The sequence below is a fragment of the Triturus cristatus genome, chromosome 1_1 (genome assembly GCF_964204655.1).
Source record: "Triturus cristatus chromosome 1_1, aTriCri1.1, whole genome shotgun sequence".
Lineage (NCBI taxonomy): Eukaryota > Metazoa > Chordata > Amphibia > Caudata > Salamandridae > Triturus > Triturus cristatus.
Window position 1 is genome coordinate 780,112,651 of NC_140579.1, and position 23,847 is coordinate 780,136,497.

At 49.5% G+C, this 23,847-nt stretch overlaps 1 protein-coding gene across 4 annotated transcripts in view; it reads left to right on the forward strand.

The window, feature by feature from the left end:
* LOC146871072 (sortilin-like) overlaps positions 1-23,847 on the forward strand; it is a 947,375-nt gene that overhangs the window by 399,067 nt on the left and 524,461 nt on the right. For all 4 annotated transcript variants that reach the window (XM_085650259.1, XM_085650260.1, XM_085650261.1 and 1 more), the window contains one exon: positions 14,307-14,356. In XM_085650259.1, coding sequence (XP_085506385.1) covers positions 14,307-14,356 — 50 coding nt within the window. The remainder of the gene's footprint in view (positions 1-14,306; positions 14,357-23,847) is intronic.

Here is a 23,847-nt window from a genome sequence, read left to right on the forward strand (position 1 = left end):
TGTCCCAGATTTCTCCAAATGGTAGATATTGTAAGGCTGAATACAAATGAGATCGCAATGGATTTTTACCCTTAAGGTTTTCAACAGAATTCCCTTCATGGATTGAACTGGAGTTGCTTTCATGTAGGACAATTAATTTGTCTGAAGGAAGGAAACCTGGCATCAAAGGTTGAATTCCAGTCGCACTTTTGCTTTTGATGTGGAGTCTGGAAGATGGGAAAGAGTCTGTACATCTGACATTGCGCTACATCTGTTCACCCGATTCACTTCTATTGAAAGACAATCCTGTTGATAATGCCAGCAAATCCATGGAGCTTTTCAGCATCATCCAGGAATTCACCAAGCCCCCCAGCAAAACTACTGACACCACCCCCTCTCAGGAGCTCTGCGACAAGCTCGGATCATACTTCCATCTGATAATCAAGAACCTCTACGACAACTTCAACAAACACACACTGGACTCCACAATTACCGCGCCGTCTGGCAACACCGATCAGCCCACCATCGCCTCCTGGACACCGGTCACGACCATAGAGACCACCTCGACCATGAAAGGCATCCACTCTGGGTCCCCCACGGACCCCTGCTCACCACACATCCACCACAGAGCCGCCATCGCACCAGAATTACGATGCACCATCAACGCCACCTTCATGACCAACGACTGGAAACGTGCAGAAGTCAGACCCCTGCTTAAGAAACCCTCAGCAGACACCACGGACCTCAAGAACTACTGGCCCATCTCTCCCCTCCCCTTCACGGCAAAAGTCGCTGAGAAGACAGTCAGCGCACAGCTTACAAAGTTAAATGAAGACAACTCCATCCTCGACCCCTCCCAATCCGGATTTTGCAGCAACCACAGCACCGAGACCTCCCTACTCTCCGCCACAGACGACATCTGCACTCTCCTCGGCCAAGGCCACACCGCTGCCCTGATCCTGCTCAACCTATCGGCAGCATTCAACACCGTCTCCCACCGCACACTCATCGCCAGACTATACAACGCCGGCATAAAGGGCACCGCCCTTGACTGGATCCGCTCGTTCCTCACCGGCAGAAGCCAAAGAATCTGACTTCCACCTTTCATCTCCTAGCCCTCGGAAATCAATTGCAGCGAAACCCCCAGGGATCACTCAGCCCAACCCTCTTCAACATCCACATGGCCCCCCTTGCCACCATCGTCAGACAGCACGGCCTCAACATAGTATCCTATGCTGATGACACCCAGCTCATCGTCAACCTCACCAAGGACCCTACCACTATCAGACTCAACTTCCAGAAAGGAATTCAGGACGTTGCATCCGGGATGAGCAACAGCTGCCTGAAGCTCAACTCGGAGAAGACAGAAGTCCTCATACTCTGAACCACCCCATCAGCATGGAATAACTCCTGGTGGCCCACTGACCCCCATGGACCATGCCAGAAACCACTGCATCATACTCTACTCCTCCCTCTCCATGGAAAAACAGGTCAACGCCATTGTTTCCAGCTGTTTCCACACCCTTTGCATCCTCAGAAAGACATTCAAATGGATCCCCCCCCAACCCCCGAGTCCAGGAAGACAGTCAACCACGCACTCATAACCAGCAGATTGGACTACGGAAACGCCCTCTATGCCCGCATAAACAAGTCTCTGCTCTGCAAGCTCCAGACGAAACAGAACACCGCAGCCAGCCTCGTCCTAGGCATCCCCTGTCACTCGCACATCAGCCAACACCTACGGAACCTCCACTGGCTCCCCGTCGAGAAGAGTCACTTTCAAAATGCTCACGCACACTTACAAATGCCTAAACACAGGACCCCAATACCTCAACGTGAGAATCATCTTCCACGTACTCAAAGCTCCACCAACCTTGCCCTCGCGGAAACCCTGCGCATCCGCAGAGACGGAACAGGAGGAAGGGCCTTCTCCTACGTCGCGTCCAAGACCTGGAACGAGCTCCCGATAGACATCTGACCTGGCTCTTCAGCTAAATAGAATTGCTGATAGCACCCCCCTCCTCCCAGCGCCTTGAGAACTTCTCGGGTGAGTAGTGCACTTAAAACCCCCTGATTGATTGTATGTACTAGTCAAGAGGAAAATCCCTGCCACTGCATGAAGCATTGGTATGATAGGACCAGAGAGCTTGTTAAAGAACTGTTTGAGTGCAACTTTTAAGGAGAGGGCTCTGGCTTTCAATATCTCTTACTCCATTGTCAATCCATCCCTTTCTTCAAACCTTATTCCAAAATATTTATAGCTTTTAACTCGTTTTAGAGGGATATTGCCTAACTGCCAAAAGCTTTTTTTTAAAGCTTTTCCTAAGAACTATTTTTATATTTTCTTTATTGATTCTTAGGCTATTTTCATGGCAGCATCAATGTAGAGAGAGAGCAAAGCATTCTTAGACCCTTAGTGTTTTTCACAACTGGTGGAAGCAGAGGCGGGAAGAAAGCAGACAGAGAAAGAACTGCCTGTGGCTGCCTGTCCCTGACCTAACTCTGCTCAGCGGGCTAATGCTAGGCGTGAGCGATGAAACCATGGCCAGCTGATGCGTTTTATTACAGCAAGGCTTTATGCTGTGTAAGCACTGCCATGTTTTCCACAACTGGAGGAAGCAGGTGCAGGAGGAAAGCAGACAGACAGGAAGAACTGCCTGTGGCAGCCTGTCCCTGCTAAGCTAGGCCTAGTTCAAGAGGTGCAACTTTCATAGGAGACAGCCAGCCATAAGTTGGGCTCCTTGGCACAGATTCTTACTGCCTTGAACCCAACGAGAAACTGCGTCCCCCTCAGACCAGGATAATATATACTTAACATTTATCCCTTTTGCAGGACGTTCTTCGGATGTGGAATTATGGTCCTCTCGAAAGGTTAGAATTGGAGCTGTAGTTCCATAGAGCTGCAGACACTTTAAATATGCATATTTCAAAAGTGGAATACCCTGCTAAAACAGTTTTCATTGATTTTAAGCTGAAAATGAATGATTACGAGTAAAATAGAGAGCAGCATTAATGCCGCAAAATTTCCATCTTTGTGCTGCACAATTTGCAAATCTATGCCGCAATATCCTGCGGGGTCTGCCTATACAAGAGTAATATGCTGCACGAAATAAAAATACAAAAACACAACATTCTGGGAACAGTGAAAACTCTCGTTGAGTGACCGATTCAGTAAAAGAGGTGAAATAAAAACGGGAACTAAATCGCTGCCATGGATCACCTGAATATTATTACAATAATTGTTCAGAAATTGTCAGTGTTTTCCCCAGTAATGGTAAGGGCATGAATAAAGGGCCCAAATGGGAGCCGAATGTCTGTTCTAAAATATTACTGGGCCTGAGACCCAGAAGGACCCGGCCCACTTAAAGCCCTGCTTATAGAAGATCTTAAACTGTTTCAGCTGCAGGCGCTCGGAGATAGCCAGCTTCCTGGGTGCCATTTTCACCACAAGCCACTCGTGATCTTCAAGTGGTCCAGTGCCCGCTTCCCGTTGTGCTCCAAGTGTCACTAAAAGGTTTGAAGTGTTAATCACTAGTGTTCTGTAAATCTTCAACTTTTTACCAATGGAGCTCAACAGTGAGCTGCATTTCAAGGGGGGCATATTCAGTAAGAGTCTATTTTCAAACTGTAAATGCTTACTGTTAGATCTGGGGGTCTCTAGTTGGCAGGGGTAAGTACCTTAGACCAAATAGGGACCCTTGCTTCTAGTCAGGGTACAGGGACACACACTGTAGATAACCCCTGCTCACCCTCTAGGTAGCTTGGCTCGAGCAGACAGGCTTATCCCCAAGGCAATGTGTTAAGTATTTGCATGTAACCACCACAATGACCCCCCAGTACACCACAAATGCAGACCACGCAGGTGAGTATATTAAAAATATATCTTTATCTAGTTTCAGCAATAAAAATCAACTACCATAGCATTGCACATTAGTTTCCGGTTCTCTTCAGCTTTCTCTGGTTGTTAGGAAAATAAAAAGATAGTCTCTAGTCTCTTGTGTGACTTAGTATTCAAAAAGAATACGTTCGTAGGCTCTCAGTATTTAAATAAACACGTTTCTCCAGCGGTGCCCCTGCGCTTATAACCGAAGCGCTCCTCTCAGGCTGCTCGGTGCAGGGTTTCTGCAGCTCTCGAGCGATGGCCCATACAGGTCGCGGCTCCCTCGACGAGCCCCCAGTGACGATGTCAGATGTCACCGGAGTCAGCCACTCGCAGCGCGGCTCCTCCGGCCAAGCCTCCACCAGCAACCAATCAGGTCGCGGCCTCCTCGCTTCTTTCTCCGCGGCTTTGCGGAGCGGGGAAAAGCAGCTACTGATCAATTTCGGGCCCGGGCCGCGGCGGTGAATTGCGGGCAGGGTATTTTAAGGCGCCCAGTGTCAGCGGGTCGATCGAGACGCCACCAAGCCTCACAGCAGCTCAGTTAGCACTGGGGATGCCCACAATCTTTTGGCCACAGCAATACACGTGCCGATGAGCACGTCGGTCTTCTCAACGAGGCAGCCGGTTTCAGGCAAAGATCAGCACGGCGCTCTCAAGCAAAGCAGAGAGCAGCCAGCGCACTTCACGGGGCAGATGTTTCAGGAACTTGACACACAGCCCACAATCTCTGCAGTACACAGCAGCCCAGGGGGGGGACACAGCAGAGTCTTGAAGTCTTGGCAACCTTTCTGTCCCTGGGTTGCAAAACAGGAGGCCAGCTCTTCTCAGGCCCTTGGAGATTCAAAGTTGAAGACACAGCACACAGCAAAGTCTCGTTGGGTCAAATAGGTAGGGTCACAGTACACAGCAAGACCCCTTCTCCTCCTCAGCTTCAGTTGCACAGCAGAACAGGTCAGCCCTTAGAGCACACAGCAAGACAATCTTCCTTCAGTCCATCAGCGGTCCGTCTTTCAGCAGAGGTTCCTCTTGATTGTAGAATCTAAAAATCTGTTGTCAGGGGTCCTGTACTTATACCCCTAAAAGTCTTTGAAGTCTTTGTGCAAGTGGGTCCTGAGCCCGGTCTGATCCAGTTCTGGGTGTTGCTGGAGCACTTTGTTTTCCTGGCTTCTGCTTTCCTTTCAGAGTGAGGGGCAGAGTTGTCAGCCGCCCAGCAGGAGGTGGAGCCAGCAGTGTGGCAGGCAGGCACAGCCCTATACACTCCCAGGTGCCATCTCCTCCCTCCACTCTACTTGCAAATGCAGTCATTCAGCAAAGGGCTGACTCATCCAACCTCCTGGGGGCTCCCCAGCCCCTGTCACTCTCAAACCAGACAGTCAATCCACAAGCATGCCCAGGCACACAGAAGGGTCAGACAAGAGAACAGCTACTCTCTAAAAAGTACCGCTCTCCAGCTCAGGATTTAAAAACAACCTCTCCTAAAAGATGTGTTATTAAATGCTGAGCTCAGGGATATCAAACACTCATGTCTTATCTTGTTCCTATGAGAAGATAGGCTGATGGCCATTGGCACCAGCCTTCCCCATGTTAGCCTATGGAGCAAGATAACCTTGCAGCAGTGAACACACAAAATGGCCGCTGTTCACTACCAGAGCATGATACCTGCACTAGTACATGCTCTACCTTTTACATACACTGCACCCTGCCCAGGGGGGTACCTTGGGCCTTCCATAGGGATGACTGATGTGCACAAAAAGGGAAGGGTCAGGCCGGGCCAGTGTGGACACTGGCCAGGAGGACATGGCAGTCCAGGGACTGCAGGCAGGCCTGCGGTGGCAGGCCTGAGACACCATTTTAGGGCTACTCGTGTGGGTGGCGCAATCAGCGCTGCAGGCCCACTAGTAGTATCTGTCATCACCAGCCCTGGCACACACAGTGCACTTTACTAGGGACTTTAAGGTGATACAAATATGCCAATCAGGTATATCCAATCAATATGATATTTTACACAGGGAGCACTTACACTCTGGCACTGATTAGCAAAAACGAAATTCAGCACAGCATCAAAAATCCAGGTAGCAGAGGCAAAAGATAGGGGAAAAACCCACGCCAAGGATGTCAGGTCTAACACGTGTCCCCTCCAGCTGAAAGTGGGGAGAACTACCCACCCTCTTGGGAGTTCTCATCACTAATGCGGAAAAACCTGGACAGACCATCAGCATTGGCGTGTTTTGTACCGGGACGGTGTTCCACCGTGAAATCCATTCCCTGTAGGGAGATGGACCACCTCAACAGTTTTGGATTCTCAGCCCTCATCTGCATTAACCATCTGAGGGGCCTATGGTCGGTCTGAATACGGAAGTGAGTCCCAAACAGGTAGGGCCTCAGCTTCTTCAGGGCCCAGACCACAGCAAATGCTTCCCTTTCAATAGCACTCCACCTCTGTTCCCTGGGGAGTAGCCTCCTACTAATGAAAGCTACAGGTTGGTCCCCGCCGTCCATCTGTGAGAGTACTGCTCCCACACCTTGCTCTGAAGCGTCTGTTTGCACTATGAACTCACTGGAAAAGTCAGGTGCCTTAAGCACCGGTGCTGTGCACATTGCAGTTTTCAGGGCATCAAAAGCAGTTTGACAGGCCTCGGTCCAATTCACTTTCATGGGCTGATTCCTAGAGGTTAGTTCTGTCAAGGGGGCAACAATGGTGCCATATCCCTTGATGAACCGTCTGTAATACCCGGTGAGTCCTAGAAAGGCTCTCACCTCTGTCTGGGTCTTGGGGGGGTTCCCAAGCCAGAATGGTATCAATCTTCGCCTGTAGGGGCGCCACCTGGCCGCTCCCCAGCTGGTGTCCCAAGTACACCACGGATCCCTGCCCTATCTGGCACTTGCTGGCCTTGAAAGTGAGGCCTGCCTTCTGCAGAGCCTTCAACGCTTCACAGAGGTGTTGCAAGTGTTCCTCCAAAGTGGAGCTGAACACAGCAATGTCATCCAAGTATGCGGCGCTGAATTGCTCCAGCCTGGTCAGTACCCGGTTGACCAGTCTCTGGAAGGTGGCAGGGGCATTTTCCAATCCAAAGGGCATCACGCGAAACTGGAAATGCCCCTCTGGTGTTGAAAATGCCGACCTCTCCTTTGCCCCCTCAGTTAAGGCAATCTGCCAGTACCCTGAAGTCAAATCAAAGGTACTGAGATACCTGGCAGCTCCCAACCGATCCACAAGCTCGTCAGCTCTGGGGATGGGGTGCGCGTCAGTCTTGGTGACCGCATTGAGCCCACGGTAGTCCACGCAAAACCGAAGTTCTGGCGGGCCACCGGGTGTAGCAGCTTTCTTGGGAACTAGGACCACTGGGCTAGCCCAGGGACTGCTGGAGGGCTCAATTGCCCCTAGCGCCAACATCTTGGAAACTTCTTCCTTGATGCTGGCCCTGACCTTGTCAGCTACTCTGTAAAACTTCTGTTTCACAGGTAGACTATCTCAAGTGTTCACATCATGGACGCACCAGTTGGTGACACCTGGGGTCAGGGAAAACAGGGAGGCAAACTGACCCAACACCTGGCGACAGTTTCTCTGTTTTTCTGGGTTCAGGGTGGGCGAGAGGACCACACCCTCCACTGACCCGTCTTGCTCCTTGGCTGCCAGGAGGTCAGGGAGAGGATCACTATCCTCTTCCCCTCCATCATCTGTAGCCATGAGCATTGTCACTTCAGACCTCTCAAAGTGGGGCTTGAGGCGGTTCACATGCAAGACTCTCAGGGGCTGCCTAGGAGTCTTCATTTTGATCAGGTAGGTCACCTCACTCTTGCACTCTACCACCTCATATGGCCCGGTCCACTTGTCACGGAGCGCACAAGGCTCCACCGGCGCCATCACCCACACTTTCTGCCCAGGATGAAATTCAACCAGAGTGGTATTCTGGTCATACCATCTTTTCATCTCTTCCTGGCTGGCTTCTAGGTTCTCTTGAGCGAGCTTCCTGAAGCGCTGCGTCTGGTTGCGGATGGCCAGCACATAGCTGAACACATCCTGGGGGGTCTTCCCACGGGATTTCTCCCACCCCTCCTTCACCAGTGTGAGAGGTCCCCTAACAGGGTGGCCATACAGCAGTTCAAAGGGGCTGAACCCTAAGGACTTCTAAAGCACCTCCCGGTAGGCAAACAACAGGCATGGTAACAAGACGTCCTACTTCCGTCTCATGGGCTCCGCTAGGCGCTTAATCATACTTTTCAGGGTGCGGTTGAACCTTTCAACCAACCAATTTCCTTGAGGGTGGTAAGGAGTGGTGAACTTATAAGTTACCCCACACTCCTCTCACAGAGACTTCATGTACCTAGAGATGAAGTTGGTTCCCCGGTCGGAGACCCCCTCTCTGGGGAACCCCATGCGGGAAAAGATCCCCATCAATGCACGGCCCACCACGGGTGCTGTGATTGGCCTGAGGGGGACTGCTTCCGGGTACCGGGTGGCGTGGTCCACCAAGACCAGGATGAACCTGTTGCCTAAGGCAGTCTTGGGGTCCAGGGGCCCCACGATGTCAATTCCTACCCGCTCGAAAGGGGTGCTCACCACAGGAAAAGGTTGGAGGGGTGCCACGCACTTTCCTCCGCTCTTACCACTGGCTTGACAGGTTTGGCAAGACTTACAAAAGGTACTGACGTGCTTCTTCATCTGGGGCCAGTAAAAGTGGGTGACAAGCCTGTGATGGGTCTTGTCTTGCCCCAGATGTCCTGCGAGAGGTACGTCATGAGCCAGACCCAGTAGGAAGTTCCTTAAGCGCTCGGGTACCACCAGCACACGGGCTGCACTGGGCTCAGCAAACTTAGGCTCACTATAAAGTAAGTCATCCTCCCAGTAAATGAAATGTTCCTTGGACCCTAGGCCTGCTGCCTGGTCTGCAGCCTGCTGCCGCACACCAATGAGAGAAGGGCACTCCTTCTGAGCCTGGCAGAACTCCTCCCTGGAGGGACCACCCTCTTGCTGCCAATGGGTCAGCTCAGGCAATTCCCCCAATTCGGCCACCTGTTCTCCTGTAGGTTCCTGGGCATCCCCTTCAGGTTCTGCTTCCTCCTGGACCGTGGGAACGGTGGGGGCCGGTTTCCCGCGCCCTCTGCCCCTTCCTCTCTTGGCAGGTTCCTGGGCCATTGTTCCAGGCTCCAATTCTACTGATCCACCCCTACTGGCTGTCTGTGGTACTGTAAAAATCGGAACCATGTAGGTGGCATGGTCCCACCATGCCAAGTTTGGTATCAGCGAACCGCAAATGAGCAACGCGGTATGTATGAGTGTTTTCATCATGTTCCACTGATGCATTCACCGTGTATACAATACTATCCATGGGTTCCATTTTACAGTAGTAGCCATTTTTGTGGTTGCCCTCACATAGGCTGCGCACTAAGGCCATGCCTAGGCTTAAAGGACACGTACACCTTCGGTGACTTCTCTCTGACCTGTGCAAGCCGACTCCGCTGCCCGAGGTCAATCCTGTCCGGCCGGTTCCTTTCTCGCGGCCTAATGTGATTTGCATCAGGGCCCGACCCATCATAAAGCCCCTGTTCGCACATGATCCCTGACTAAGCTGTTTTCACACCTGACTCTGTTTCCTACTTTATGGCTTGTTTTACGAGCAGGAGGTGCCCGTGTTTATTGGGGTCTGCTGATATCTGATGAGGGATCTGAGCCTTGCTGGGTAAATAATTGTGGGCTGGCTGAACTGAAATGTGGGATGGTCATCATGACTCTGCCTTTTCGTTTGTAATGAATACATATGAATGACCATATCGTAAAACGAGGAATGTGTGCCTAAAGCATGATATTTTGTATATAAGGAGAAGACTGGTTTTGTAACGGGAGCAGTCTCCTGAGAACATACATCGTGTTGTACTTCTCGGATATCTGTGATTGGTCTGCAGCCAATAAAGACGTTCTTTGAATTCACCTAGAAGACTCTGTGTTTCTGTGGGTCTGAAACAGGAAGAATCCGAGTCTTAGGGTGTGTTATCACTGACACAGACTTCCAAGGTGCCAGAGACACTAACCCCCCCCCCCCCCCCCCACCCCCCCACCCTCATGTAAAGGGAACACGTGCCATCTTGCAGAGGCGCACTGAGGTGTCAGCTGCCACTACTGGGCGGAGTAAATTGGGAATGACTTGCTCTTCAGACACCCACTGGCACCGGACAGACGTCACACTGGCCCCGGTGTCTCTCAGAGCCTCTATCTCCCTCCCATTGATGGTCACCTTCTGCCCGTATTTTTTAGTGTTAGCGGGTATCAAGGTATCCTGGACCATCTCTTGGTCTCCTAAAGAGACAAGGGTCATCATAGCTAATCCTTCCTCCCCACTGGAAACCAAATCCCCTCCCAAAGCTACACTAGCTAACCCTGGGACTGGGGCAGCAGCTGGTTCTGGGGGTTTCTTGGGACATTTGGGGGCGATGTGCCCCACTTCCCTACAAGCATAGCAAGTAGGGGGAGGTCTGTTGTCCTGTCTGCCCTTATGGGGCCAAGACTACTTAGGCTTGGGACTCCTTTTCCTGGGAACTGTTTTGGGGCCCTTTAGAGAACTCCTTACTGTTACCCTTGTCCTCCCCACCTTTCTGCTGGGGACCCTGTCCACCCTTGGCTGGGATACTTACCACCCCTTTGTTGACCCTGGTGCTAGTCCAGCGGTCTGCCTCTTTAGCAAGCTCACTGGGATCAGTTAACTTGCTGTCTAAAAGATGCTGGTGCAGCTCTGGAACACATAGACTACTCAAGTGCTCCCAACTAATCAAGTGACACAACCCCACATAATCAGTAACTTTGCAGCCCTTTATCCAACCTTCCAGTGCACGCGTGTACATACTCACACACTCCACCCAAGTACTTGAATCAAGTTTCTTGAAGTTCCTAAACTTCTGGCGGTACTGTTCTGGTGTAAGCCCATACCTGAGGCATAAGGCCTCCTTCATAGTGGGGTAGGTTAAGGTACCTGCTGCTTCTAAGGGTGCTAAGACATCCCTCCCAGAGGCCTCAAAATGCTTCCACAAACCTGCCCCCAACTCTTTTCAGGCACTTCATTCATCTTCAAGGCAAGCTCATAGGATCTAAACCATGCATAGATATCCTCATCCCTCTGATAATTCTGCACCAAATCTTTTGGTATGTATACTTTACCCGCCTGTACTGGTTGTGCGCTGCCACCATTAGGACTGGACTCCACCTGCTTAGCTTTAATGTCCAGCTCCCTCATGCTCAACTCATGAGCCAACTGGAGTTTTCTCTCTTCCAAAGCGAGAGCATTCCTCCTCTCTTCCGCCTTCTTCTCACTGTCAAGGCGCAATTTTCTTTCCTCTGCTTGAGCTTTGAGCTTAAAAAGTTCAATCTCATGGGCCCTAATCCTCTGATTCTCCTCCAGCTCCTCTGGAGAGAGGCCCTTACTGGAAGGGGTGCTGCCAGCCCTAGATGCTGGCCTATTCACTGGCAAATCACTGGATCCAAATCCATGCTCCTGTGCACCTTCCTCTCCAGTCAAATCCTCTAGCGCAACTTGTCTGGCCTCCCACCAGGCCCTTAGAGCTTTCTGTAGCTCTTCCTTGTTTGCGCTGCCCTTCATTGGGCATCCTAGCTGCTTGCAGAATTGCTTCAGCTGCTCCTTTTTGTATGTGAGCAACTCCTCTACTTCAAATTGCAATTCCATCTCCTCGCCTACTTCATTCAGAGACATGATGCTTCCTAAGTCTTCCAAAGATCGGCTTCAAATTTTGTGCAATATGTAGCTGCTAACTAGACTAGTGATGTACAAAGAATCACTGCAGGTCAAGTGCAAATACTGGTTCTAATCCGCACCGCTGACCACCAATGTTAGATCTGGGGGTCTCTAGTTGGCAGGGGTAAGTACCTTAGACCAAATAGGGACCCTTGCTTCTAGTCGGGGTACAGGGACACACACTGTAGATAACCCCTGCTCACCCTCTAGGTAGCTTGGCTCGAGCAGACAGGCTTATCCCCAAGGCAATGTGTTAAGTATTTGCATGTAACCACCACAATGACCCCCCATTACACCACAAATGCAGACCACGCAGGTGAGTATATTAAAAATATATCTTTATCTAGTTTCAGCAATAAAAATAAACTACCATAGCATTGCACATTAGTTTCCGGTTCTCTTCAGCTTTCTCTGGTTGTTAGGAAAATAAAAAGATAGTCTCTAGTCTCTTGTGTGACTTAGTATTCAAAAAGAATAAGTTCGTAGGCTCTCAGTATTTAAATAAACACGTTTCGCCAGCGGTGCCCCCGGGGCTTATAACTGATGCGCTCCTCTCAGGCTGCTCGGTGCAGGGTTTCTGCAGCTCTCGAACGATGGCCCAATCATGTCGCGGCTCCCTCGACCAGCCCCCAGTGACGATGTCACCGGAGTCAGCCACTTGCAGCGCGGCTCCTCCGGCCAAGCCTCCACCAGCAACCAATCAGGTCGAGGCCTCCTCGCTTCTTTCTCCGCGGCTTTGCGGAGCGGGGAAAAGCAGCTACTGATCAATTTTGGGCCCCGGCCCGCGGCGGTGAATTGCAGGCAGGGTATTTTAAGGCGCCCAGTGTCAGCGGGTCGATCAAGATGCCGCCAAGCCTCACAGCAGCTCAGTTAGCACTGGGGACGCCCACAATCTTTTGGCCACAGCAATACACGTGCCGATGAGCACGTCGGTCTTCTCAACGCGGCAGCCGGTTTCAGGCAAAGATCAGCGCGGCGCTCTCAAGCAAAGCAGAGAGCAGCCAGCGCACTTCACGTGGCAGATGTTTCAGTAACTTTACACACAGTCCACGATCTGTGCAGTACACAGCAGCCCAGGGGGGGGGGGGGGACACAGCAGATTCTTGAAGTCTTGGCAACCTTTCTGTCCCTGGGTTGCAAAACAGGAGGCCAGCTCCTCTCAGGCCCTTGGAGATTCAAAGTTGAAGACACAGCACACAGCAAAGTCTCGTTAGGTCAAGTAGGTAGGGTCACAGCACACAGCAAGACCCCTTCTCCTCCTCAGCTTCAGTTGCACAGCAGAACAGGTCAGCCCTTAGAGCACACAGCAAGGCAATCTTCCTTCAGTCCATCAGCGGTCCGTCTTTCAGCAGAGGTTCCTCTTGATTGTAGAATCTAAAAATCTGTTGTCAGGGGTCCTGTACTTATACCCCTAAAAGTCTTTGAAGTCTTTGTGCAAGTGGGTCCTGAGCCCGGTCTGATCCAGTTCTGGGTGTTTCTGGAGCACTTTGTTTTCCTGGCTTCTGCTTTCCTTTCAGAGTGAGGGGCAGAGTTGTCAGCCGCCCAGCAGGAGGTGGAGCCAGCCGTGTGGCAGGCAGGCACAGCCCTATTCACTCCCAGGTGCTATCTCCTCCCTCCACTCTACTTGCAAATGCAGTCATTCAGCAAAGGGCTGACTCATCCAACCTCCTGGGGGCTCCCCAGCCCCTGTCACTCTCAAACCAGACAGTCAATCCACAAGGATGCCCAGGCACACAGAAGGGTCAGACAAGAGAACAGCTACTCTCTAAAAAGTACCGCTCTCCAGCTCAGGATTTAAAAACAACCTCTCCTAAAAGATGTGTTATTAAATGCTGAGCTCAGGGATATCAAACACTCATGTCTTATCTTGTTCCTATGAGAAGATAGGCTGATGGCCATTGGCACCAGCCTCCCCCATGTTAGCCTATGGAGCAAGATAACCTTGCAGCAGTGAACACACAAAATGGCCGCTGTTCACTACCAGAGCATGATACCTGCACTAGTACATGCTCTACCTTTTACATACACTGCACCCTGCCCAGGGGGGTACCTTGGGCCTTCCATAGGGATGACTGATGTGCACAAAAAGGGAAGGGTCAGGCCCGGCCAGTGTGGACACTGGCCAGGAGGACATGGCAGTCCAGGGACTGCAGGCAGGCCTGCGGTGGCAGGCCTGAGACACCATTTTAGGGCTACTCGTGTGGGTGGCGCAATCAGCGCTGCAGGCCCACTAGTAGTATCTGTCATCACCAGCCCTGGCACACACAGTGCACTTTACTAGGGACTTCAAGGTGATACAAATATGCCAATCAGGTATATCCAATCAATATGATATTTTACACAGGGAGCACTTACACTCTGGCACTGATTAGCAAAAACGAAATTCAGCACAGCATCAAAAATCCAGGTAGCAGAGGCAAAAGATAGGGGAAAAACCCACGCCAAGGATGTCAGGTCTAACACTTACGACTTGTAAAAATCTAAGAAATTGAATTCTGTGAAGAACAAATTATGTGTGAACTTCGGTTGTCTCCTAACTTTGATGTACCAATTACATCTCAACATTCAAATCCCACAGTGTTTGTAAATATAATGTAATCAGGTTGTGGTATTTAACATAAAAACTCTGATCTTGTGTATATTTTTTTGTATACTGTGCACACATCCGATATCTGTTAAGTGTTTTGTGCTAAATTTCTTTTTAGGGGGCATGACGATAACATTTTCTTTACAACATCAGTGAACAGTACATGCAGTAAGTTGGTGTTTTCTTATATCCATCTCCCTTTTATACACAATATTCTTTCTTTTTGTTTTGCTTTTAGTAATGTAGTTAGTGCAGTTCAGTGTACGTGACCATTGATTTTCAGCCTATTCTATTTGTGGGTGTATGAAATTGATGTTTTTTTGGTTTAAACGTATTGTACATGTGGTGAGGAGTGCTCACCACATGTACTATAAGCAGTGCTTTAAATGGGAAAAAATAAGTGCAGGTACTCATAAAATTGCGCTGTGGACATGGGCGGGACTTTGGGTGGTGTTAGGGGCGGGGCAAGGTGCCAGCATCCAACGAGATTAAGATATTCTCGGAGTAGATCTGGGAATGTTGATGAAGAAATAGATATTGTTTGTGTGTATTTTACTTAACCGACACTGGCACTGAAATACAAATTATATAAACTGCATAGTTGATATAAGGTTGCATTTTCATGGTAAGTATTGAATTATTTATGTAGGAGTTTTATGTAGCGCTGTGCATAGTGGCACTATAACGGGGAGAGGATGTGGTCCGTCGGCTACGCTGCCGACTTTGGTGCTGGAAACCAGAGTTCGAGCCTCGGGGTCGCATCCACATCCTGTGATTCTGGGAAAATCACTTAATCTCCCCGTTCCTGAATGTGTAATGTGAATACGGTGCTATGTAAAGCGCTCCAATACCTTCGGGTCGAGTTCACGCTATATAAATATGCAACAAAAAAAAAAAGTCACCGTGCCAATATATGAAGTCGTATTCACATTTCCTGGGCATGCCCTATTCATTATGTGGTGATGAGCATTCAGTGCAGCACAGAACTCTATTGCACTGAAAAGTTATCAGCGTAATCTGCTGAAATAGAATAACTTTTTTCCATATCAGCTCATAGTGCACATCTGTAACACACATACACGTAGGTTCTCACACAGACACTAACACGCACATCATTCGCTAAAACTGATTTTTACAAATGCAATATCCAAGCTGTACTTTAAATGTATGTGTTTACCCTGATGATTAGTGGCATCCCCCTCCACTCTCAGCCTGACAACAGGCACTCAGCACCCAATGTCATCATTTCCCATGTTTCATACAGCCCCATTATGACTGCAAGAGAAAGGTGCACAAACGTTTCTCGAATTCATACCAATTTGGGATTTAGCGCATAGCGCTACATTGGGATTGTTTGGGTAGCGCTACCTGCTGACTGCCCAAAAGTAAAAGGAGTCCTGACCAGAAAGTTCCTTGAGCTATTATTTTGTTTCACTAGCAAATGTTCTGAAACTGCTGTTCCCATGATTGCCAAACTACGACAGGACGCCTGTTTCACCTCGAGGTTTGTGCAGTAATCACCCGGATCTCTAGGTGGCGAAGCAGAAGAGTGAGAGAAGCTATGTAAATGGCAAATCTCAGCAGGTTTTGTTTCAATCGAGGCATTATCGGTACTGGCCGCCATCTAGGATCGTCTGTCAATGCACACATTCACGGCTCCTTTCGTAGCCAGCAGGCGCGCAACAAGAGCCAAATTTCAGTGGGGGGCCCACTAATAATTTCGGTGGGGGGGGGATGCTGATTCTTCCAGCAATATGTGTGGAGATGCAGGGGCTCTAAGAAGGGGTGAAAACACAACAAAGCCTCGTTAGCTAGTGAATGGTCTTTTAAAGACCTGTGAGGTACTCGGGTGCGGCTACAATAAGACAGTCGCCAGAAGCTGCCTCAGCCCTGAATGAGACACGAGGGAGGAGGGGGCCTAGGGGGGGGGGGGGTTGCTGAAGCCCTTTGAGCTCTATGGACGTTGCGCGCCTGATTGCTGTTTCTGATGAGACTGGCTATGCCTGTCCAAACAACGTTGCTACACGTTCGTAATGTAAGCCTGGCTACTGCCCCAGAGTACCGGTACTCTCCCTGGCCAAGGAGAAGTTCCGGTACTGAAGGTGGAACAATTTGGAAGTGCCGGTACTCAGTACCGGTGAGTACCGGCCCATTTAAAGCACTGACAATAAGTCCTGCCGGGGGCTCTGCTCGCGCCATAGTTGCTCATTAATTGGAGGCAGCACAAACCGTACGCGCCTGAGTCGTGGGTGCTGTCCATAATACCAAACTGTCAACTAGGGTTGCCCAGGCAACGCCTTAACTAGTTGTAGTGTGGAAGCCATTTTGAGACTGGTGGTGCCTATACCATTTTTTTTTGTGTGCAGATTTTTATAGCGCAAACTCGACCCGAAGGTCCCAGCGTTGTACAAGGCGTACAGCCCACTGACACTCAGGTGGTTAGAAGTCTCTCCTTGCTTTTCAACCCATTTAAGAGTCCTCAAAGGTGAATGTTCACTTGGTCTGATTTGCAGTGGGAAGCCTGGGAAAACTGCTGCTGCTGCTACTGCTGCTGCCTTCAGCTAGTTGGGAGCGGGACAGGACTCAAGTGAAGTACCGGGTTTTTAGAACCCAGCGGTGCAGGGGAACACACCCTAAGACTTCGGGTTCTTCCTGTTTCAGACCTACAGAAACACAGAGTCTTCTAGATGAAATCAAAGATCGTATTTATTGGCTGCAGACCAATCACAGGTATCCGAGAAGTACAACACGATGTATGTTCTCAGGAGACTGCTCCCGAACCAAAAACAAGTCTTTACTTGTATACACAAAATTACGCTTGGGGGCAACACCGCCCCTATTTTACAAGTGGTCATTCACATATGTTAGTTTCAAAGAAACAGCAGAGCCATAATGACAATCCCACATTTCAGTTAATTAAGCATACAGTCATTTTACCCAGCAAGGCTCAGAACCCTCATCAGATAACAGCGGACCCCAATAAAACGGGCACCTCCTGCTCGTAAAACAAGCCATGAAGTAGGAAACAGAGTCAGGTGTGAAATAGCTTAGTCAGAGATAGTGTGCGAACAAGGACTTTATGATGGGTCGAGCCCTGATGCTAATCACATTAGGCCGCGAGAAAGGAACCGGCCGGACAGGATTGACCTCGGGCATCGGAGTCAGTTTGCACAGGTCAGAGAGAAGTCACAGAAGGTGTACGTGTCCTTTAGGCCTAGGCATGGCCTTAGTGTGCAGCCTATGTGAGGGCAACCACAAAATGGCTACTGTTCTAAAATGGAACCCAAGGGTTCAATATGTGGTATCGTATGCACGGTGAATTCATCAGTGAAACATGACGAAAACACTCATACATACCGCATTTGACATTTGCGGTTCGCTGATACTGAAGTCTGCATGGTAGGGCCATGCTTCCAACACGGTAGCTAGTACAAACAGACATAATACTACAAAACATTTGCTATTCATTATTTTACATATTCTGCTCTTAAAACTTATTTCCTCAGCGGGTCTCTTCATCTCGAGAAACTCCATCCTCTAATCGTGCTGTTCGCGGCGGATGAGTATCTTCTGCTAAGGAGTACACCTGTCAGTTCAGGGAACGCCCTAGACCAACCAGAACCGTTGACCTAACGTCTCCGGCTTGTACCCCAAAGTCTTGGCACCGCGACCCTACAGCTGAACCCGGATGGTGGTTCCAAAAAGTAAAAAATAGAAAAGTTTCTCAGATGAGAGAGCTGCGCTATCCAAAAACATCAAAGGAAAAGATTTTTTATTTGTCCATAGTCCTTGGCCTCAAATTATACCTGTTTTCCCAGGTACTGTCTGGTCTTGAAACAAGAGTTCAGGCTCTGTGGTGTCCACTCGAATTGATGGCAATATAGCTTCTTGCAGAATGTCGTCACTTTCTTGCTCTGAAATTGTTCCCTTTACACGTGCATCGCTAAAAGGCACAAAACGAGGCACAGTCTCAGCCTCAGAGTCAGCGATCCCCTCCTGGACCCACCGATCATACGGTAGGGGCAAAGGGATCCTCTTGCAATGTATGCCGTGTATCCAATTCTTTTTCCCTTTCACTCGAACCGCTGATCTTGTCGATAGAAGGACGAGGTGGGGGCCGATCCAACGGGGCTCATCATTTTTCGTACGTTGAAAATTTTGAATCAGCACCCACGATCCAGGATTAATAGGGTGTCCTGGAGCTTCAGAGGCCTGGGGCAGAGTACGTGAACCTGTTGGTGTAAGACACGCAATTTAGCCGTCAATTCATACAGATAATCAAGCAGTACTGGATGTTCGATTTCACTAAATTTTGTTGGTCTTGGCACACCCCATACATTGGCCGGGCGGCCAAATACAATTTCGTAGGGACTAAGTCCCACTCGCGAATGCACAGTCATTCTTGTTGATAGGAGTGCTAAGGGCAGAGCGTCAGGCCATTTAAGACCGGAGCTCGCCTGAATTTTGGCCAACTTAAGTTTCAAAGTGCCATTGTAGCACTCTACTAATCCAGCTGATTGGGGGTGATTTGCAGCATGGAACTTCTGCTTAATGCCTAGTCCCTCACACACATCCTTCATAACTCGACCTACAAATTCACTCCCGTTATCACTCCATACCATCCTTGGCATTCCGAACCTACGGAAAAGTTCTTTGACAAGGGCTTTAGCTGTGGATAAGGCCGTATTGTCTTTTAGGGGATATGCTTCTATCCATCTTGAAAAAGCGCAAACAACAACCAGTACATATTTCAAATTGTTGCACCTTTCCATGTGGATAAAATCTAGTTGCAGAACCTCAAATGGATATGATGGAGGCGCAAAATGACCAGCTGGAGTTGGGGTTCCCCTACCAGGATTGTATTTCAAACATACCATGCAATTTTTGACCACATTCTCCGCACACTTGGGAATTCCAGCATTCTGCCATACTGGAGCCAACAACTTACAAATCCCTTTCACACTGATATGTGCCATTCCATGTGCCATCGTGACCACTGGAAGCACATATGCATCAGGTAACAACCATCGCCGGTGTTCTGACAAATCAACCCAACAACCATTTTCATCCAATTTACCCTTGCTTCCTTTCCACATACTCAATTCTTTCTCTGTGGCTTCAGCTTGAAGGGACTTCACACTCTCTATTGTGTCTTCACACATTCCAACATCACCAACCCATCTTGCAGGGCCTGCAACATACATTCGGGTTGTCACATCTTTTGCTGTTTCTTTTGCGGTTTCGTCAGCAAATGTATTACCACGCCCAACATCATCGGTAACCTTCTTGTGTGCGCTGCATTTCACAATCGCGACTTGTAACGGCAAGGTCAGTGACTCAAGGAGATCATTCACTAAGTGACCATTATGAATCTTAGCCCCATGCGAGGTCAGGAACCCACGTTCTTTCCACAAACGCCCAAAACTATGGGCCACGCCAAAGGCATACTGACTGTCAGTATATATGTTCACTTTCATTCCTTTCGACAACACGCATGCTCTTGTAAGTGCAATTAATTCTGCTGCTTGGGCTGAATTATGTGGTACACGTGCAGTTTCAACAATCGTGTGCAAAGTCGTGACAGCATATGCAGCAGTCGTATCACCATTCGGAAGCTTGAAGCACGAACCATCCACCCATAAAGTACCATCACATTCAACCAGGGGAGTATCTTTAAGATCCACTCTCCCTATTGTTTCTTCTTCTGTTCTGAACAGACAATCATGCTGTTCAATCTCACCTGTGTCTGCTGAAATTGGCAATAATGTAGCTGGGTTCAGCGTGTTGCACCTTTTTATGTGCACATGGTTTGCTAACAGTGTCAATTCATACCCTGACAATCGAGCACTAATTAAGTGCTGTCTTGGTCCTGTTTAACAATGTGTCCACTGCATGGGGAACCATTACGATCAATGTGGTGTTCATCACTAGTCCAGCAGACTGTCGAATAGACACAGCTGCTGCCGCTGTGGCTCTTAAGCAACTTGGCAATGCCCTCGCTACCGGATCCAAAGTCGACGAAAAATACGCGCATGGACGCGGTCTGTCTCCAAAAGGCTGTGTTAACACTGACAATGTGCAACCGTCCTTTACATAAACATACAATGTAAAAGGCTTACTATAGTCGGGGGTACCCAACACAGGAGCTGAACATAATGCCTTGCGTAATTCCAAAAAACTTTTCTGACACTCTTCAGACCATGGGACAAGATTCGGTGTATCTTTACATGTTAATGCTATCAACGGTTTTGCCAGCAAAGAAAAACTCGGGATCCAGTGCCTACAGTATGAAGTAATGCCCAAGAAAGCACGCACTTCTCTCTGTGTCCTTGGCACGCTTAATTGTGCAATGGCCTGGATTCTTTCTGGGGTCAGTTTCCTTCCCTCCTTCGATAAGAGATGACCTAAATAGGTCACTTCTTGTCGACAATATTGCAGTTTAGAGAGAGACACTTTGTGATGAAAGGCAGACAAGTGACGCAACAATGACGATGTAGCTCCTTTACAAATCTCCTCAGTATCTGCGGCTATTAATAAGTCGTCAACATACTGAATAAGGGTAGCACCACTAGGTAAAACAAGTGCGTCAAGCTGCGCCTTTAAAGCCTGACTGTATATTGATGGACTTTCACAGTAGCCCTGTGGAGCGCGTTTAAAACGGAAGCTTCGACCTCCTAAACAAAAGCCAAAAGTATCCCTGCTCTCCTCTGCAATCGGGATACTAAAGAAAGCATTCTTTAAATCGATCACTGAGAACCAAGCAGCGGAAGCTGGGATCATAGTTAACAAGGCAGTTATATCAGGGACGACTGGAAATTGTGGCACAACTACCTTATTGACCTCTCTAAGATCGATCACAAACCTGTAAACAGGTGGCTGAGAAGGGTCAGTACGTTTTAAAACAGGCAGAACCGGACTATTGCAAACGTTGCCTCTTGTCTCTTCAATTACATCCTTCTCAATTAAATCATAGATAATTGCTAACAACGCTTGTGAGAAGTTGGCCTGGTATATGCTGTTCACTAGTTCTAGTGACCACCTTGTACCATGCCAAGCAACCCTTATGGTGTGGTTGTAAGTCAACCTTTTTGGACTAGCTGCCCTAGTGGTAGCGTAGGCTAAGCAGTCTTTGAGGCTAAACTCGTGAAGCGTGTTAAGCCAGCTGTTTTACCAAATGCAACCCCCTTTTATACCAATGAAAGGACACCACACAGATATATATTCAAAATATATATGTATTTATTTCTCAAAGTAACCCCTAGTCTCTTTATGAGCACAGGAGCACAAATCGTCAAACAAGATTATCACAGAATACACAGAAGTTGCACTTTATATGGATAGGCCCTGGTGGCCACTCAAACCATATACTAAAATAGTGGTATAAGTACCACGAACAGAAAAGGGAAAAGGCCTAAGGCCTCTAGAATCGCTGGGCCTACAAGGAGCTAACGTCAGTTAGTGACCAGGAGGTCCACGGGTGGCGTGTGCAGAGCAAATAGTCACACGCGTGCTCCCATAGGTTTCAATGGGTGCGTAAAAAGTACAAAGTTACTGCAAAAGGAATCTTCCGGATGACCTAGGAACTTAAGATTTGGAACACAGGCACTAGAGATGTAATACTACACTTGGGCACAGGTGTGCCAGCTTTACCTCACCCACAGGAAGCGGGTGCATAGGCCTCGAAGTGCGTCGGGTTTCTTCTATCTGTTCCGTGGGGCCTGTAGACAAAAGTGCTGCAGGCGGTCGGTCGGGAAGAGATGCAGTGGATCCAAGAGTGGATCGGAGATGTTGAAGACCTGTAAGCAGAGGGGACAGTGTTCACAGTCACTAGCCAGTGACCAGCGTGGCACCAGGTGGGTACCAGGCGATGTCGGGTGCAAACAGGTGATGAGGGGTAGCTTGTCTCCGCAGCCACGTGGTCCCTGAAGGTCGACGACGTCCAGGAGTCGGCTCACGAGCTGTCCCACGCAGGCTCTCGCTGTCGGCGGTGTCGGCGACTTGATCGAAGCAAACAAGCCTTGGCAAAAGCAATTGCAGGAGGATTCGGAAATCAGCTGTTGGTTCTGACCAGCAAGGTCAGATGGATTGCTCCTTTGGAGGGGAGCAAGGGCCAGTCTGGAGCAACCAGACCAGCGGTGTTTGTCGTAGATTTCGTCGCCAAGATGGCCACTAGCCAGCGGGCCAGCAACCGGTTAGGCGCGTCGAGTGGCAAAATGCAGAAGGGCCCCACGCAGATCGTGGAGATGCTGGAGGGCTCACCTTTGGTGCAGATGCTGCTCGAGGGTTGGGCTTCTCAGGACCCAAAGCACAACTTGGAGGGAGCCTCGGTTGTTGCACTGGTCAGCTTGTCGTAGTCGTTCCAAGATGGCTGGCTCCACGTGTCTCGGTGCCTCCACGGGTCTCCTCTTTGCAGGGACTGTGGATCGGGCGGTGAGAGGTCTGGAGGTCCAGGTCTTGTCAGTCTCTGGGCTCGGGCTCCGGCGGGAGGCGGCGGCAAAGCAGACGGTGATTCGCTGGATGGTGCTTGCGTTAGCAAGGTGGTCACTCCCTGACCACAGGGGAGATTTTCTTCAGTCTTCTGTGCAGCAGAATGTCGAAGTTCCCGTCTTCTTCTTAGTTTCAAGTTGATTCCAGGATGTCTGAAGTCTTAGGACACAGCTCCTACCTTTAAGCGGATTCTAGGGGCCGGACTACCTGCTAGGTCCCTCCCTAAGGGTGGGACCAGGAAGGGGGGTGGTTACACCCCCAATCCTTTGTCCAGCTCGCCCCAGGCCCGGGACTGGTGTGCCCCAGGACCGGTTTGAACTGGCATATGCACCGAGGCTCCTTGTGAGCCACAGGCATGTCTGGTTTCTTTCAAGCCCTACCTGACCAATACACAAAATCCTGTCTGGGGTGGTGCATGCACCTCCCCTGGCAGGAAACCCTTTGTCCACACCTCCCAAGCTGGAAGGACTCCCAGCAGCAGGAGGGCAGACTTGTGTCTGTGGTGGCAGCATCCATTTTGTGGAGCTGAGGCTATGTCTGATTTTACCCGGGTTTCAGGTACTGTACATGTCGTGTCCCTCTAGAAGGGTGGAATGCTAACCCCGTCGCCAGAATTGGCGAGGGGTTAGTATTCCAATTCGTATGACACCTTACTCGACATGTTTTGATAAAGCCAAACCAAAGATAGCATTTAACCGCGAGGTTCATAATGCACTTAAGAGTATATGGTATGACGATATCTGGAAACAGTAGAAGGAAGTTGTTCCGACCACTGCAGACAGGCTCAGCTCATGCCAGAGCACCATCTCACATGGAACCAAGCACTCTGCCTTCAGGATTGTTAAGGCCTGCCATAGGAGTGACTTATAGGTTACCAGGTGTCCCATTTAAGGTTAGGTATAGGTATACTACACCTAAGTAAGAGGTGATTACACCAACTTACCCCAGCTGAGTGATCAGCCAGTTGTGTCAGATTGTTAGGCCAAGCCTGGGGTGGCATAATACATGCTGCAGCCCCTGGCAGGCCTTGGGTACACCAATGCCCTGGGTACCTAGTGTACACTGGTACAGGGGCTGACAGGGTGATCCACTTCCAATTGGTTATGCACCTAGGGTGCATAGTTTTAATTTAGTAGAGAGAACAGCAGGCTGGGGGTCTGATTGGCAGGCCC